The 13275-nt window shown below is 38.9% G+C and overlaps 1 protein-coding gene across 2 annotated transcripts in view; it reads right to left on the bottom strand.

The window, feature by feature from the left end:
• PTPN6 (protein tyrosine phosphatase non-receptor type 6) overlaps positions 1-13275 on the bottom strand; it is a 1172112-nt gene that overhangs the window by 214485 nt on the left and 944352 nt on the right. For both annotated transcript variants that reach the window (XM_044079623.1, XM_044079624.1), the window contains exon 5: positions 11699-11815. In XM_044079623.1, coding sequence (XP_043935558.1) covers positions 11699-11815 — 117 coding nt within the window. The remainder of the gene's footprint in view (positions 1-11698; positions 11816-13275) is intronic.

Genomic DNA, 13275 nt, shown 5'->3' on the forward strand with positions numbered 1-13275 from the left:
AGTTTGAATTTTGTTCCTAGATGTTAACTCTGTTTTCAGGATTAATTTAACTCTTCTAAAATATTCCTTACTAAGTTTCATCTGCATTTGTTCATGTTTTATTGTTGATCCTTCATCAATTCCCAAATATTTACACACTCCCTCTTGCTCAGGTTCTTTTATAACATATTCCTGTCCCAAACTGATGTTTTCCTGGCGTTGCAGTTTTCCTGCTTTAAATGTTGCTTTTGCACATTTATTAAGAACAAATTACATTCTTATATCATCTGAAAAAGTTTTGCTTTCAGTTCTTCATCTGATGAGCTGTACAGTTTCAAATCATCAACAAAGAAAAGATGAGAAGTCTTTACATTTTATTGTTTTCTAGGAGCCAAATTATAGCCATGGCCTAAGCTGTTAAGTGCATAGCTTAATGGGTTAAGGGCAAGGCAGGATAACAACGGTGACAAAGAGTCACCCTGGAATATCCCCCTTTGAATTTTTATCCCTGGGATAATAATTTGTCCTTTATCAAGTCTTAATTGCAAAGTGGTCTGCCACTGTTTCATGATCACTGTCATGTAGTCGATCAGTGTAGGGTGTATCTTATACATTTTTAGCACCCTTTTATCCATGAATGTGGGATACTATCAAATTTTTTTTGTAATCAATCTATTTCCTACTTAGACTCTTCCCCTTTTTACAGTTCATCACTATGACTTTATTTAAATATAAATTATCTTTTGTTCCATATGACTTTCTTTTATTATCCTTTTGTTCTACTGCCATAATTGAGTTTTCTTCTAAATGACTATAAACTTTGTCAACATCAATCACATTGTATAGTGTATACATTGTTGGAAGGAAAGTTATTGGTCTATATTTTTTAGGGTAGCTTGCAGGTTCACTCTTAAGTAGGAACATTGTTTTTCCTGTTGTTAACCAGGTTGGTGTCTGTTCAGGGTGCGCAAATAAATAATAATTATTCATGACTAAATCTTTGTGCAAAGATGTTAATACTTTTAACTACAATTTAGGTACTGCATCTGGGCCAGGGGTTTTCCAGTTAGAGGCTTTTCTTAACTTTGTTTCAGTCTCTCTGGCTGTTACTTCATCCCATTTCATATCCTGTACTTTTAAACTTCTTATTCATTTTTTTACTTCTTCTATCCATTTAGCATCTTTGTTGTGTTCCACAGGATTTTCATAGATACTTCTCCAAAATGCACCTATTTCTTCTTTTTTTGGTGGTCTTTCAAATCCTTGTACCTTTTAATTTCATCAATCAGAGCTGTGCTTATATATATATATATATATATATATATATATATATATATATATATATAATATCTAATTAGTATTGCTTTAATGTAATTTGGTAGTCAGTTCCATGCATCAGCTACTCTGTCAGAGAACCAATTAGTACACTTCTCATTCCTATAGAATCGTCTACATAGATTATCTGATGATTCTCTACTACTTTTTAATAACCCCAAACATTCTCAGAGGTAGTTGTTTCTAAATGCCCGATATACCTGAATAAGATCTCCTCTTAGATATCTATAAGAGACAGTGTAAACGTTCAGATATTTTACTCTTTCATAATAGCTTAAATTTTCACATCCATGGATGCCTTTGGTATATTTCTGCTGTACCCTTTCCAGTTTATTCATGCTTGTTTTCTTATAGGGTTTTCATATTATTATTCCATACTCAGGTTTGGGTCTAATGTAACTAATAACCAATGACTTCATCATTTTAGATTTCCTAGAGTTTATAAATCTTTTTATACAGCATATAGTTCTATAACTATCATTAACCAATTGTTGATATGATTAAAAAAACTCATAGCTGAATCTACCCATATAACCAGATCCTTAAATGAGTCTACAGTTTGAATTACTGTGTGCTATATTAAATATTCATCTTTCAATTTATGTCTTCCAAATATCATATGCTTAGTTTTTGATGAATTTATCAGCATATTATTCTCCTGTGCCCAAATAGTCAATTTAGTCAAGTTATTCTGCATACATGCCTTATCTGTAAGACATGTAATCAGTTTACCCAATTTCAGGTTGTCTACATATAGAGTGTAGAACACTTCAGATAAAAAAGTTAGGTCTGAAAGATACAATCCAAACAAGTAAGGACCTAGGACAGAGCCCTGTGGAGCACCCTGACTGTAACCAAGGATTTCACCTGTCCAGTTGCTGCATGATACTTGCCACGTCCTATTTTTAAGTCATGCAGCTATCCATTTTATCAAGAGTACATCAATACCTAGTTGTTCTAATTAATTGATCGGTGTTTTGGGTATGACCCTGTCAAATGCTGAAGTTAAAGTTATATAAATTACATCACAGCACAATTTTTCATTCATAGCTGTTATTATATTGTTACAGAACATCATGTTACAGGTGGTAATAGATCTGTTTTCAACATATGCATACTGATATATGGTTTCAAGTCCTAACCTATCCAGTTCTGACAATAACTTATCCAGCATTACCTTCTCCATTATTTTTCCACAACATGAAATTAGACTTAAGGGTCTATATGACTCTGGGTTTGTCCTACTCACCTTTCCCTTAAAATCAGGTTTAATAAGCGCATGTCTCCAATCTTGTAGAATCTATCTGTATTTATATGACTTAGTGAATAATAGATATAATGGTACCATAAGTTCTTGCTGAAGTGTTCTCAGGTCATTGTTACTAATTCCATCTCCTCCCCATGCTTTGCTTGGATCAGGTTTGTGCAGTTCTTTTTCAATATAATCTGAGGTTCCTGGATGTCACTAGGACAAATCATCACCCCTTTTGTGGAGCCAAATTGTTTTGCATAAGATTTTATAAATATATCTATAATCTGTTGTGCCTAAGAATAAATTTTAGAATCTATACACATAGTTTATCAATTTGTGTGTCTTTACTCCTTCCACATCTTATGTTTCTATAAAAACATTTCCTGTTATGCTCAATATATTTATAAACATTTTCTTCACATTTTTCTTGATCTTGTCTCACACTTAGTCTGTTTGTCCAGCTTGTTTATTTCACTTTTCAAAGTTGTAGTTCAACCTCTCTTCCATTTCTTATATTTTTTTGTCTCTCACTTTAATCAGGTGCCTTGTTCTTATGGAAATATATCCCCTTGACCTTGGTGTTGTATGCCTACATCCTGATTTTAAGCAGTTTCTTTTATTTTTTTTGCACTCAAACAATTTCTCTTTCAAAACTTTTTACATTCCATCTAAAGTTTTTCCGCTGAACACCTCACTCCAGTTAGTTTTGCATAGTGACTGTTTTGCTTCCATATAATCTGTAATTAACCTTCTGTGCATTGGTTTAGATTTCAGTTTGGCAGAATTATCTAGCAACAAATTAACCTTTATAACCCCATGATCGATGCACATCAATGGTGGTAAAACTCGACTTGCAGTAACAGTAATTTATTTAGGAACACAAACAATGTCTAGTATGTTCTGTCCTCTGGTAGGTTTTTTTACAATCCAAAGCAATTGTTGGTCCTGAATATACGTTCTGAATAATTTCCTTAGTAGTGTTGAATCAATGTTATTCTAGTCTATTGCTGGTAAATTTAAGTCCCCAGCTAATATTATTCTTCCCTCCTGTGTTTCATGTAAGAAATGTATGAATTCCTCTAGGTCATCTGCACTTGACTTTGGTGGTCTATACACTCCCACAATTGTTATATGTTCCAGGGTTGTCTTTACTGTCACAGTTATGCAGTCTATAGTATTGGTGTTATCACTGAACATGTAATAATGACAGGTCTCATAACTACCTTTATTGCCTATCATAACACCTCCACCTGATTTTTTTGTTAGAATGTCTTTTGCAGTAAAAATATTTATACCCTAACAGAACTGGTTTGCAGTCATTGTTCTTCAACCCATGTTTCACAAACAATAACAACACCAGTCTTGTGGGAACATAGCAAATTTTCCAATAAAAAAAACTTTATTATTAATGCTTCTAGCTTTAACAACCATCAAGTACATCAAATGTTGCTATCTGTGAACTGTTAAATTTTCGACCTGGCAAAAAATCCTACCCAGTGTTTGTTAAATATTGCAAAATATCTGCTGCAAAAATTCTCGTCCCTGATCTTGCCAAATGCACACCATCCTGTCTGAACACATGTGTGCCCCAAACTAGGCTTGGATGCTCTACACATTTCCATTTTTAAAACAGGACATTTTTTCCATGTAGTTATTTACCCAAAAAATATTTTCATTCATGGTGACCTGACTATCCTTTCTACAGGTGATTTGTGAAAAATACGTCCTAACACCAGTAAAAGCTGTACTACCTAAGAGGGCTGTCAGTTCCCGACTAACAGTCAGAGAATCCTTGCAGATGAGATCATTTGCACCAACATGAATAAAAACAGATCCATGGTTCCTTACATTTGGGCATTGCAAGGCTTGTCTCAAATCTTCTATTTTTAGTCCTGGCAAGTATAACACTACTCAATGTTCACTATCATCTCTGCAAATATAAGTATCAGTTCCTCTAATAACTGAATCTCTGTTTACAAGAATATCTTTGCTGGCCATCTCTGAAGAATCTTCAGCTTCTAATACAGTAATATCTGCTCTATCAATTGTTGCGAAGGATCTTCATCACTATTAGTCTTATTAATTGCACTGCTTTCATTGTGTATTAAATTCTCATCCAGCTGGCATTGTAAATCCACAGCTTGAGCCATGTAGTCAACATCTGTCTTTCTCTTCTTTATTCTTACAGTAATGTTCTTCAATCCTTCCACATTCAGTTTTGATTTCTTCCTTTTCACCTGCCCCTTGCCTCTTTTTTCTACCTTTTCCATTGGAAAGGTGATGCCTTCTTCAGTAGACTGAAGATTTTCTGATAGAAAAATATTATAATTCCCTGTACCCTGTGTGTTACATAACAACACAGTGTCCTTTTTACTACATATTTTCTTTACTTTGCAGACATTAATATGTTTCTTTTTCTTCCCTGTTAGTTATTGTAAATGTCTTCCTTTCTTTTTTTGTTTCCTTCTAAATAATCTGGATCCTTAGATTGCTGAATACTTGCATCCAGAATTCCAGAGTTGTCAGGAACATTGTCTTGTTTCATAGGAGATGAATAATCTTTACAGACAGTAGATGCATCCTTTCCTAAATCTGTTCTATTTGTTCTGTGCCTAACATTATTTATCTCACCAGTCCAGTCATTAATGTATGTAACAATGGTTCTTCAAGCCGTGCCAGTCACACAAGTGTAATCATCATCATTAAGTCGAGATTTTCTTCTAACAATGGTAAACTAATCATCCAGTTGTTTTACACGAGGACGCAGATCACCAGTGTTATCAGCTGTTACCTTTAAATATGCAAAGCATTTATTACACTGTACAAAATATTTGTGGAATAGCAAATCATTAATTAATCGTTTAAGGAATCCATATTCAGCTTTAAATTAATAAAATATTGCAGAAGAAAAGACTAACCAAAACAGTGACCACAGAATTCAAAGAACTTAAATCAACTTCTATGACAAAAACCACACAAGCAATGTACAACGAAATACTAAAGTAAGTAAAGTAAAGTTGTTCTGACCGTACAAGTTCTGCAAGCCAGGCAAAAGCTGTAATTCCTTTACGTCACACACAGTAGCTTCTGTTCACTATTGCTCACAGTCTCTGTTCACTATTGCTCACAGTCTCTGTTCACTATTGCTCACAGTCTCTGTTCACTATTGCTCACAGTCTCTGTTCACGATTGATCACAGTCGCACTTCTTTTTATCTGGATTTTCCTCTCTGCAGTTTGTGTGAATTTACAGCTGACTAGGGATGGCTACAGCTTGCTTGTCTAAAACGTATCCCTTTCTAACAACCAACAGTGAACTTAAAGGTAAAACAACAAAATATGAATCAAAGTAAGTCTTAACAAGCTATCCCTTCCTACCTACAAACAGTGAAAAACAGTGATAACAAATAAAATATAAATTTAAATAAAACTTCTCTTACCAGTCAACTCCACAGTAAATCACAAACCAAGGAAAGATTGTTTAGACATGCTCTGGTACTTGACTATAGTTGACTGTGGTCTGATCAAACACAGCTCAGCAAAATACCAGGATCCCAAAACTACATATTGTGTTTTCACTAAAAATCATAGCACTCACTTATAGTGTAAATCTCATGCTTCCTAAGCACAACTCCCCCTAGGGTAACTTAAGAGCATTGTCTTGTTAAGTGTTATGGTCAGAATCACACATTTTGCAATTGTAGTCTAAAGGAATCAAGCCCATGACTGCAAGGTGAAGCTTATTAGAAAGTCACAGCAGTATTCCTCTGTGTAGGCAACTTTTATCCTGGATGAATATATTACTTCCATACCTCTCAACTGTCTAGATTTTTGTAGAATGCCCAGATTTTTGCTTCATATTTCTCATAAACTTGTGGCTTTCTAGCAAATGAAGAGAGATATGAATACTTGTAATGAAAGTAATTGTAATTAAGTGTAATGATCTGCAAAAAGAATGCACCATATACCTAAATGGTTAATTTGTTGGCTCATTTCCCACTTTCCTAGCTAGTATAGTCCAGATCCCAGATTTTGCTGGTTTCGTGACTTTATTTTCTGTGTTCAGAGCTATCCAGACCTTGTTGTGGTAGTGGGAACTCCTACTGCTTTCCAGTGGGAGTGGTGAGCATTGTACTGCCTATCTAACACTAGAGGAGTAGTTTCCAGCTCTGAAATCGTAATTTTATTAGCCTTTTGGGGCTGATTTATATCCCTTTCAACTTTTTGGCTTAAAAAGGCATGTGTTTGCACATTTTTCGCATTGTGCAGCACAGTGGGGCTACAGTTAAACTATTCCAGGTGCCAGAAAGTCTGCTCTTCAAATTTTCCCTTAGAACTAGCTGGTTTCTCAGTAGTAGCACTAAAATCTGAGCCACTGTGACTAGCACTTGCTCTAGAACCTGCTGGAAAACACTAGGAAGACTTAAACTGACACAAGCACTCAACTCTCCTTGTTAATAAGGAGAAATTAATTGTAGGCACTAAACAGCCTATAATTGCAAAGTACCTTGCTAATGCAAGGGAAAACAGCTCCTGTACTTTACAAAAAAAAAGCACCAAACCAGGCATGTCCAAGGGTCAGCTTCCGGTGATTTCTCCTGTCCACCTGGTGAATCTGGGCATACTGGGGCAATGCAGCAACTGCCTCATGTAGACAGACAAACCTCTCCTCCTACCACCCAACACTACAACCTGTGAGAGATGCACTTACATAACCAAACTGGAAGCAAAGCACTCTCCAGCCAAGATTGTGCTAGGCAGTCAAGAGGAGAAGGTTAACACCTGCACCACACCTCAAGCAACACATAGCCCTTCTAAACCCACACCATCAACACCCACACATAGCAACGCTAAACCCACATATGCAGAAGCCCATAACATTAACCTGCCCAAGCAACAAGGACCTCCGAAGTTGAAAAGCAAACAAAAACACTAGTCACAACCAAAGTGACACATAGCTCACAACACCAGTGTGCTACTCAACAACAGCCCCTAAGGCAAGACAACGTACCTAACACTTTAGTCATAGGTGACTCTATAGTCAGGCACACTGATGTCCCACTCACCAGGCTGAACAAGGACAAAATTACAGTCAGCTGCCTGACGGGTACCAGGATCCACTACATAATGCATGCACTCAAGTCACTCCAAAAAAAGTACAAATATGACTCTGTCATTGTCCATGTTGGAGTGAATGATTTGAGACGTACCTCTCTGGACTACATGAAAAGAGACATGGAAGAGCTCTCGGATCATGTGGCCCAGGCAGGTATGATCCTAGCCCTCAGTAGCATCCTGCCTTCACCCAGAATGATACCACAGTATAAGGACAAAATTATTGACTTCAACAATTGGCTAAGCTTCTGGTGTCATTCAAAGGGGATCCAGTATCTGTCTGCCTGGGATGACATGATCAACAGACCACGATGTTTTGCCAGAGATGGTCTGCACCTGTCACCCCTGAGATTCAGGTTACTGGCTAGAGCTCTTGCCACCCCTATATTGCCTTTTTTAGGCAAGGTTCAAAGGACAAAACAACCACCATAACAGATGCAAGCATGCAAAATCTGAAGGTAATGCTACTCAATGCTAGAAGTCTAAATCTCAAAATGCACTCTCTCAAGGCACTCCTAAAAATGGAGAACATCAGTATCTGTGCAGTAACTGAGACCTGGTTCAAGGCTCCAGAGAGCACCCCTGTAATACCAGGCTACAACTCTTACCACACTTTTCAGCCACCAAACCAAGACCGAAACACTAAAGGTGGAGGAGTGTCCATATTCACCAAGGATATTCACACCTCCAGGCTAGTTGCCCAACACAATGCATCTGAAATTCTTCAGGTGCAACTAACACTAGGTAAGACGGCAATCCAAATTGTAGCTTGCTATAGATCCCCCACCATGCCCCAAGATTCTCACTACACCTTTCTAAACATACTGGAAAATATTAAGATACAACAAAACACCCTAATACTGCCATTAACTGGGAAAACTACTCGGGTACCAACACCTTTTCCCAACGGTTCTTGGAATTCATAAATTCCAACGCCCTGGATTAACTAATCCATTGTCCCACCAGGGGCTCCAATATCCTAGACCTGGTCATTACCAACATGGGAGATAGATGCTCCATACACGTGGTCACCCCCTCATTGGTCATATCTGACCATAAGCAAATCACCCTTGGCATCCACATACCACCCCCACCCCCAGTACAGAAACCTCATTAAAAACCTCTCCAAAGCCAACTGCATGCTACTCAAGTCAGAAGTGACAAACTTCATGACATCCATGCAGATGGGAGCTGAAAGTTTGACTGCTGAATCCTACACTAAGGCATTGTACAAGCACATCCACTCGTGCATGAATTGTGTCATCCTAAATAGAACCTAGATGCTCTCCCCCCAAAAAAATGAAGCCAATCTGGTGGTCTCCTGCCATAAACAAACTATACAACAGAAGGAAGAAACTGTTGCAGAAAAGAGGAAAATCCCAGGATGCAAAAAACTCCCTTATCAGCTTCAGTAAGAAGCTGAGATCCCTCATAAAATCCTCCAAAGCTAGTTACGAAAATAAAATTGCCAAAGATTCCAAACACAACCACAAGGCATTCTATAGTTATGTCAAGAATCTAAATGGCAATGCTCAGATCTGCCAGGAGCTACAACAGAATGGCATTATTTATTTATTTATTTATTTATTTAACATTTGTTAACTGGGAAAGTCCGACTAGGTTCCACAGATCCTGTTTTCAGCGGAGGCCCGGGGAGAAATGCTCCAGAAGCATATCTTTAGAATGTGGGAGGAAACCGGAGTACCCAGAGGAAACCCACGCGAACGCAGGGAGAACATGCAAACTCCACACAGAAGGCACCCCAGCCGAGAATCGAACCGGAGAACCTCTTGCTGTGAAGCGACAGCATTAACCGCTGCACCACTGCGCCGCCCAAATAAATTATTAAATATAGCATTAAATATGCTGATCCCAAGGATATTGCCAATATACTGGCAGATCAATTTAGTGCAAACTTCATCCCCCTCTCAACCTCTAAAGGGCCCATCTCAATACCAAAAGATTGCCAAATTCCGGTAATCATGGCTACACAGGTAGAAACCGCATTCTCCAAAGCTAAGAATACAGCATCCATGGGACTAGACGGCATCCCGAGCTGTGTATGACATGAACTACAAAATGAACTGGCACCTCACCTAAGTGTCATGTTTAATCATAGCCTTACCTCAGGCCTCGTGCCCACTGAGTGGCGCACAGCTACAGTTATCCCAATCCACATGGGGGGATCCACCTTGGGTCCTGGGAACTACCATCCCATCAGTCTGACAAGCCTGATCTGCAAGGGCATGGAACGCATTATCATGGAACTTATAAACAAACACATTGGCAACCTTCAAACACTGGACCCCACACAGTTTGGGTTCGTGAAGGGCAGATCTTGTCTCCTGAACCTGATTGACTTCTTCAAACCAGTCTCCAGAGATGTGGACGAGGGAAAGGCGGTCCATACAGCCTATCTGGACCTTGCCAAGGCCTTCAACACCATCCCCCACTCTGGAATCATAGATAAACTTACTAAGCTGGGCATAAATCCCTACGTCACTCTATGGGTTGCCAACTGGCTTACTGACAGAACCCAGACTGCAAAAGTAGCCGACTCCAAATCCAGCTCAAGACAAGTGGCAAGTGGAGTAAGGGTTCAGTCCTGGGACCACTCTTGTTTGGCATCTACTTCTCTGAAGTACAGGCCAGCACTAAGGGACTCTGGCTAACAAAGTTCGCAGATGACTGCAAACTGGGAGCCATTATTGAATCTCCAAATAATTTGGATATTCTTCAAAAGGGCCTTACAGAAACAGATGCTTGGTGCCAGAGCCATGGGCTTAAGCTTAATGCCAAAAAATGTATAGTTATCCCCTTTGGGAAAAAACATGTACCCATGAATTACCTCATAGGTGGCAGTACACTAAACCCTGAAAGTGTAATGAGAGACTTAGGGACACAGGTGGACAATTGTCTCACCTTCGATAACCACATTGCCACAACAGTCAGAAAATCCTTCTATGTGGCACACCTCATCACTAAGGGCTTTTCATCCAGAAAAAAGGAGGTCATTGTCCCACTGTACTCATCTGTCATTAGACCCATTATAGAGTACAACGCCCTGTTTAGTATGTACCTCACAAGACATCTACAAAAGCTGGAAAGACCACAAAAATACCTCACTAAAAGTATCACAGACCTAAAGCAGATGCCCTATGCTGACCGCCTAAAAAAACTCCAGCTATACTCTGTGGCATATTGTCTACTCAGAGGCGATCTCTGCTTAACATACAGGGCCATGTCAAACCCTGAGCTGTTGGACATGCTACACTTAAAGAAATCTCAATCCCTCAGAGCCACACGCTCCAGGGATCTAAACTTTGTCATTACAATGAACAAAACATGCTGGAGGGATAGGTTCCTGATCCAGAGACTCCCCATACTCTGGAATAGACTGCCCATACACGTCAAGCAGAACACCTCCTTGGCCCTCTTCAAAAGGAACCTTGACGATTGGATGGGAGAAAGGAAATTCACCCCGGGGATCATGTCAGTCACCCTGCTAGACAGGGGTCCAGGGAAGTAAATAGTGTGGGAAGAAATATCCAGGGAATTGTTATGCCTAGGCTTGTATAGGCCCTAGGGCCGATAGCCTAGTACCATCCTATGAACCTATATATAATCTACTTCTTTATGGATTTGTTGTGAAAAAAATAATCATACAAAGCCTAATTTGTGAGTAGAATGAAGCAAAACATCATATGAAATGTAGCTGATTCATTTTTATTTTATACATTTTTTGCTTCTTTTGGATATTCTGCTTTCAGTAAGAACAGAGCCAAGAGAAGTAGAGAAAATTACGTTTCTGATGCAATAATGTAAATGTAACAGCAGGCCTCCTGCAAGCACATCATAAATACTGCATCATTCAGATTCGAGACTCTTCAGGAGTTACAAGCTTTCCTTCTCTTGAAGTTAACACATGACTCAAACATTCCCTGATTATGAATAATGTGTGCAGATGAATGGCAAAAAACAACCTGTTCAATTTCCAATTTTATCCAGAGTATGATACCTGTCTAAGTCGAATCTTGGCTCCTGATGCCTCTTCAATGCATTCTTTTTTGTAGAATTCCACCAAATCTGGAAGACAATCAAAACGATCCTTGCCGCCCAGAGTATATTTCCCATCCTAGAAAAGTAGAAAAGAAAAACACAGTGAAAGGGAGATGCAGAGATGGGATTTTTAATACCAAATTAATACCATGTAGCCATCACCTTTTCAGACCATTCAATCTTCAAAGCCTTGCATGAAACAATGTAATAGTAACGAACTGTTATAGAGGAACTGGGTAATGCCATTCTTAGCTACCCTTGTAGGACGTTGGAAGTGATGTGCTCAGCTGGATATTAATTAGTAACTCTGGTAAGCTTATTAGTAAGAATATTACACTTACTTGTAGTATTTCTTTTTCGTAATTTGTTCAATGTGTTTTTTTTCTGACATACTGCATTCTTCACATCACATCAGCTACAATTCATATGTTTGTGGACATTTCTTCAGATTTTCCATAATCCAAAAAAGTCTCAATTATATGACAATCCCATTACATTAGTACAGCTACTAAATTTAAATAACAATCTTAACCTTTGCTGAAATCCCCATTAAACATAAAACCGTTCTATTTGGGGACTTCAACTATCCATCAATAAACTGTCTCACCTACACTGCCAGTTTTCAACTCCATCAATAAACTCTGACCTGCACTGCCAATGGTCAGCTCCATCAATACATTGTCTGACCTACACTGCCACTTGTCAGCTCCACTGATAAACTGTCTGACCTACACTTCCAATGGCCATTTCCATCAATAAACTGTCTGACCTACACTGCCAATGGTCAGCTCTTATAATAAACTGTCTGACCTACACTGCCAGTGGTCCTTTCCATCAATAAACTGTCTGACCTACACTGCCAATGTTCAGCTATTATGCTCATGTCCTGGCCCAGCAATTAAGAAGCCTCAATCCTCACCACCAACACCAGAGAGGATGCCCCATATATGAGGAATGGATAACAAATACACACAGCAAAGTGCAATTTCCCTTAAGAACACACAGAGATCACAGTCAGTCCGGAGCTGGTCGCTCCCTTGCTCCTCAGGACCGCAATAAGACTCCCCACTGGCACAGCTATAGAGTCCAGATCTCAGCCTAGCTGGCAAGCTAACCTCCAGTACTCCATGCCCAAGTAGCTGACACACAAACACACACACACACACACACACACACACACACACACACACACACACACACACACACACACACACACACACACACACACACACACACACACACACACACACACACACACACACACACACACACACACACACACACACACACACACACACACACAAATACACACTCACACACACACTTTGAGATAAGTATTTATACAACTTCACAGACACACCTGGGAAAGGCTGACACAGATTCTCCAGCTGTGCCCCTATGCCCAGACTATACGGTTGTAATTCCTGCCACCACCAGCTAATAATTATCAGCTACCTAAAGGCCCTTAAAATGGTGCCCAATTATTACTGTGCAATATTATTATCCAATAGTAGTGTAACTTAAGCAATCAAGGCT

This window comes from Protopterus annectens, chromosome 8.part0, assembly GCF_019279795.1.
Source record: "Protopterus annectens isolate FY-2018-M chromosome 8.part0, PAN1.0, whole genome shotgun sequence".
NCBI lineage: Eukaryota > Metazoa > Chordata > Ceratodontiformes > Protopteridae > Protopterus > Protopterus annectens.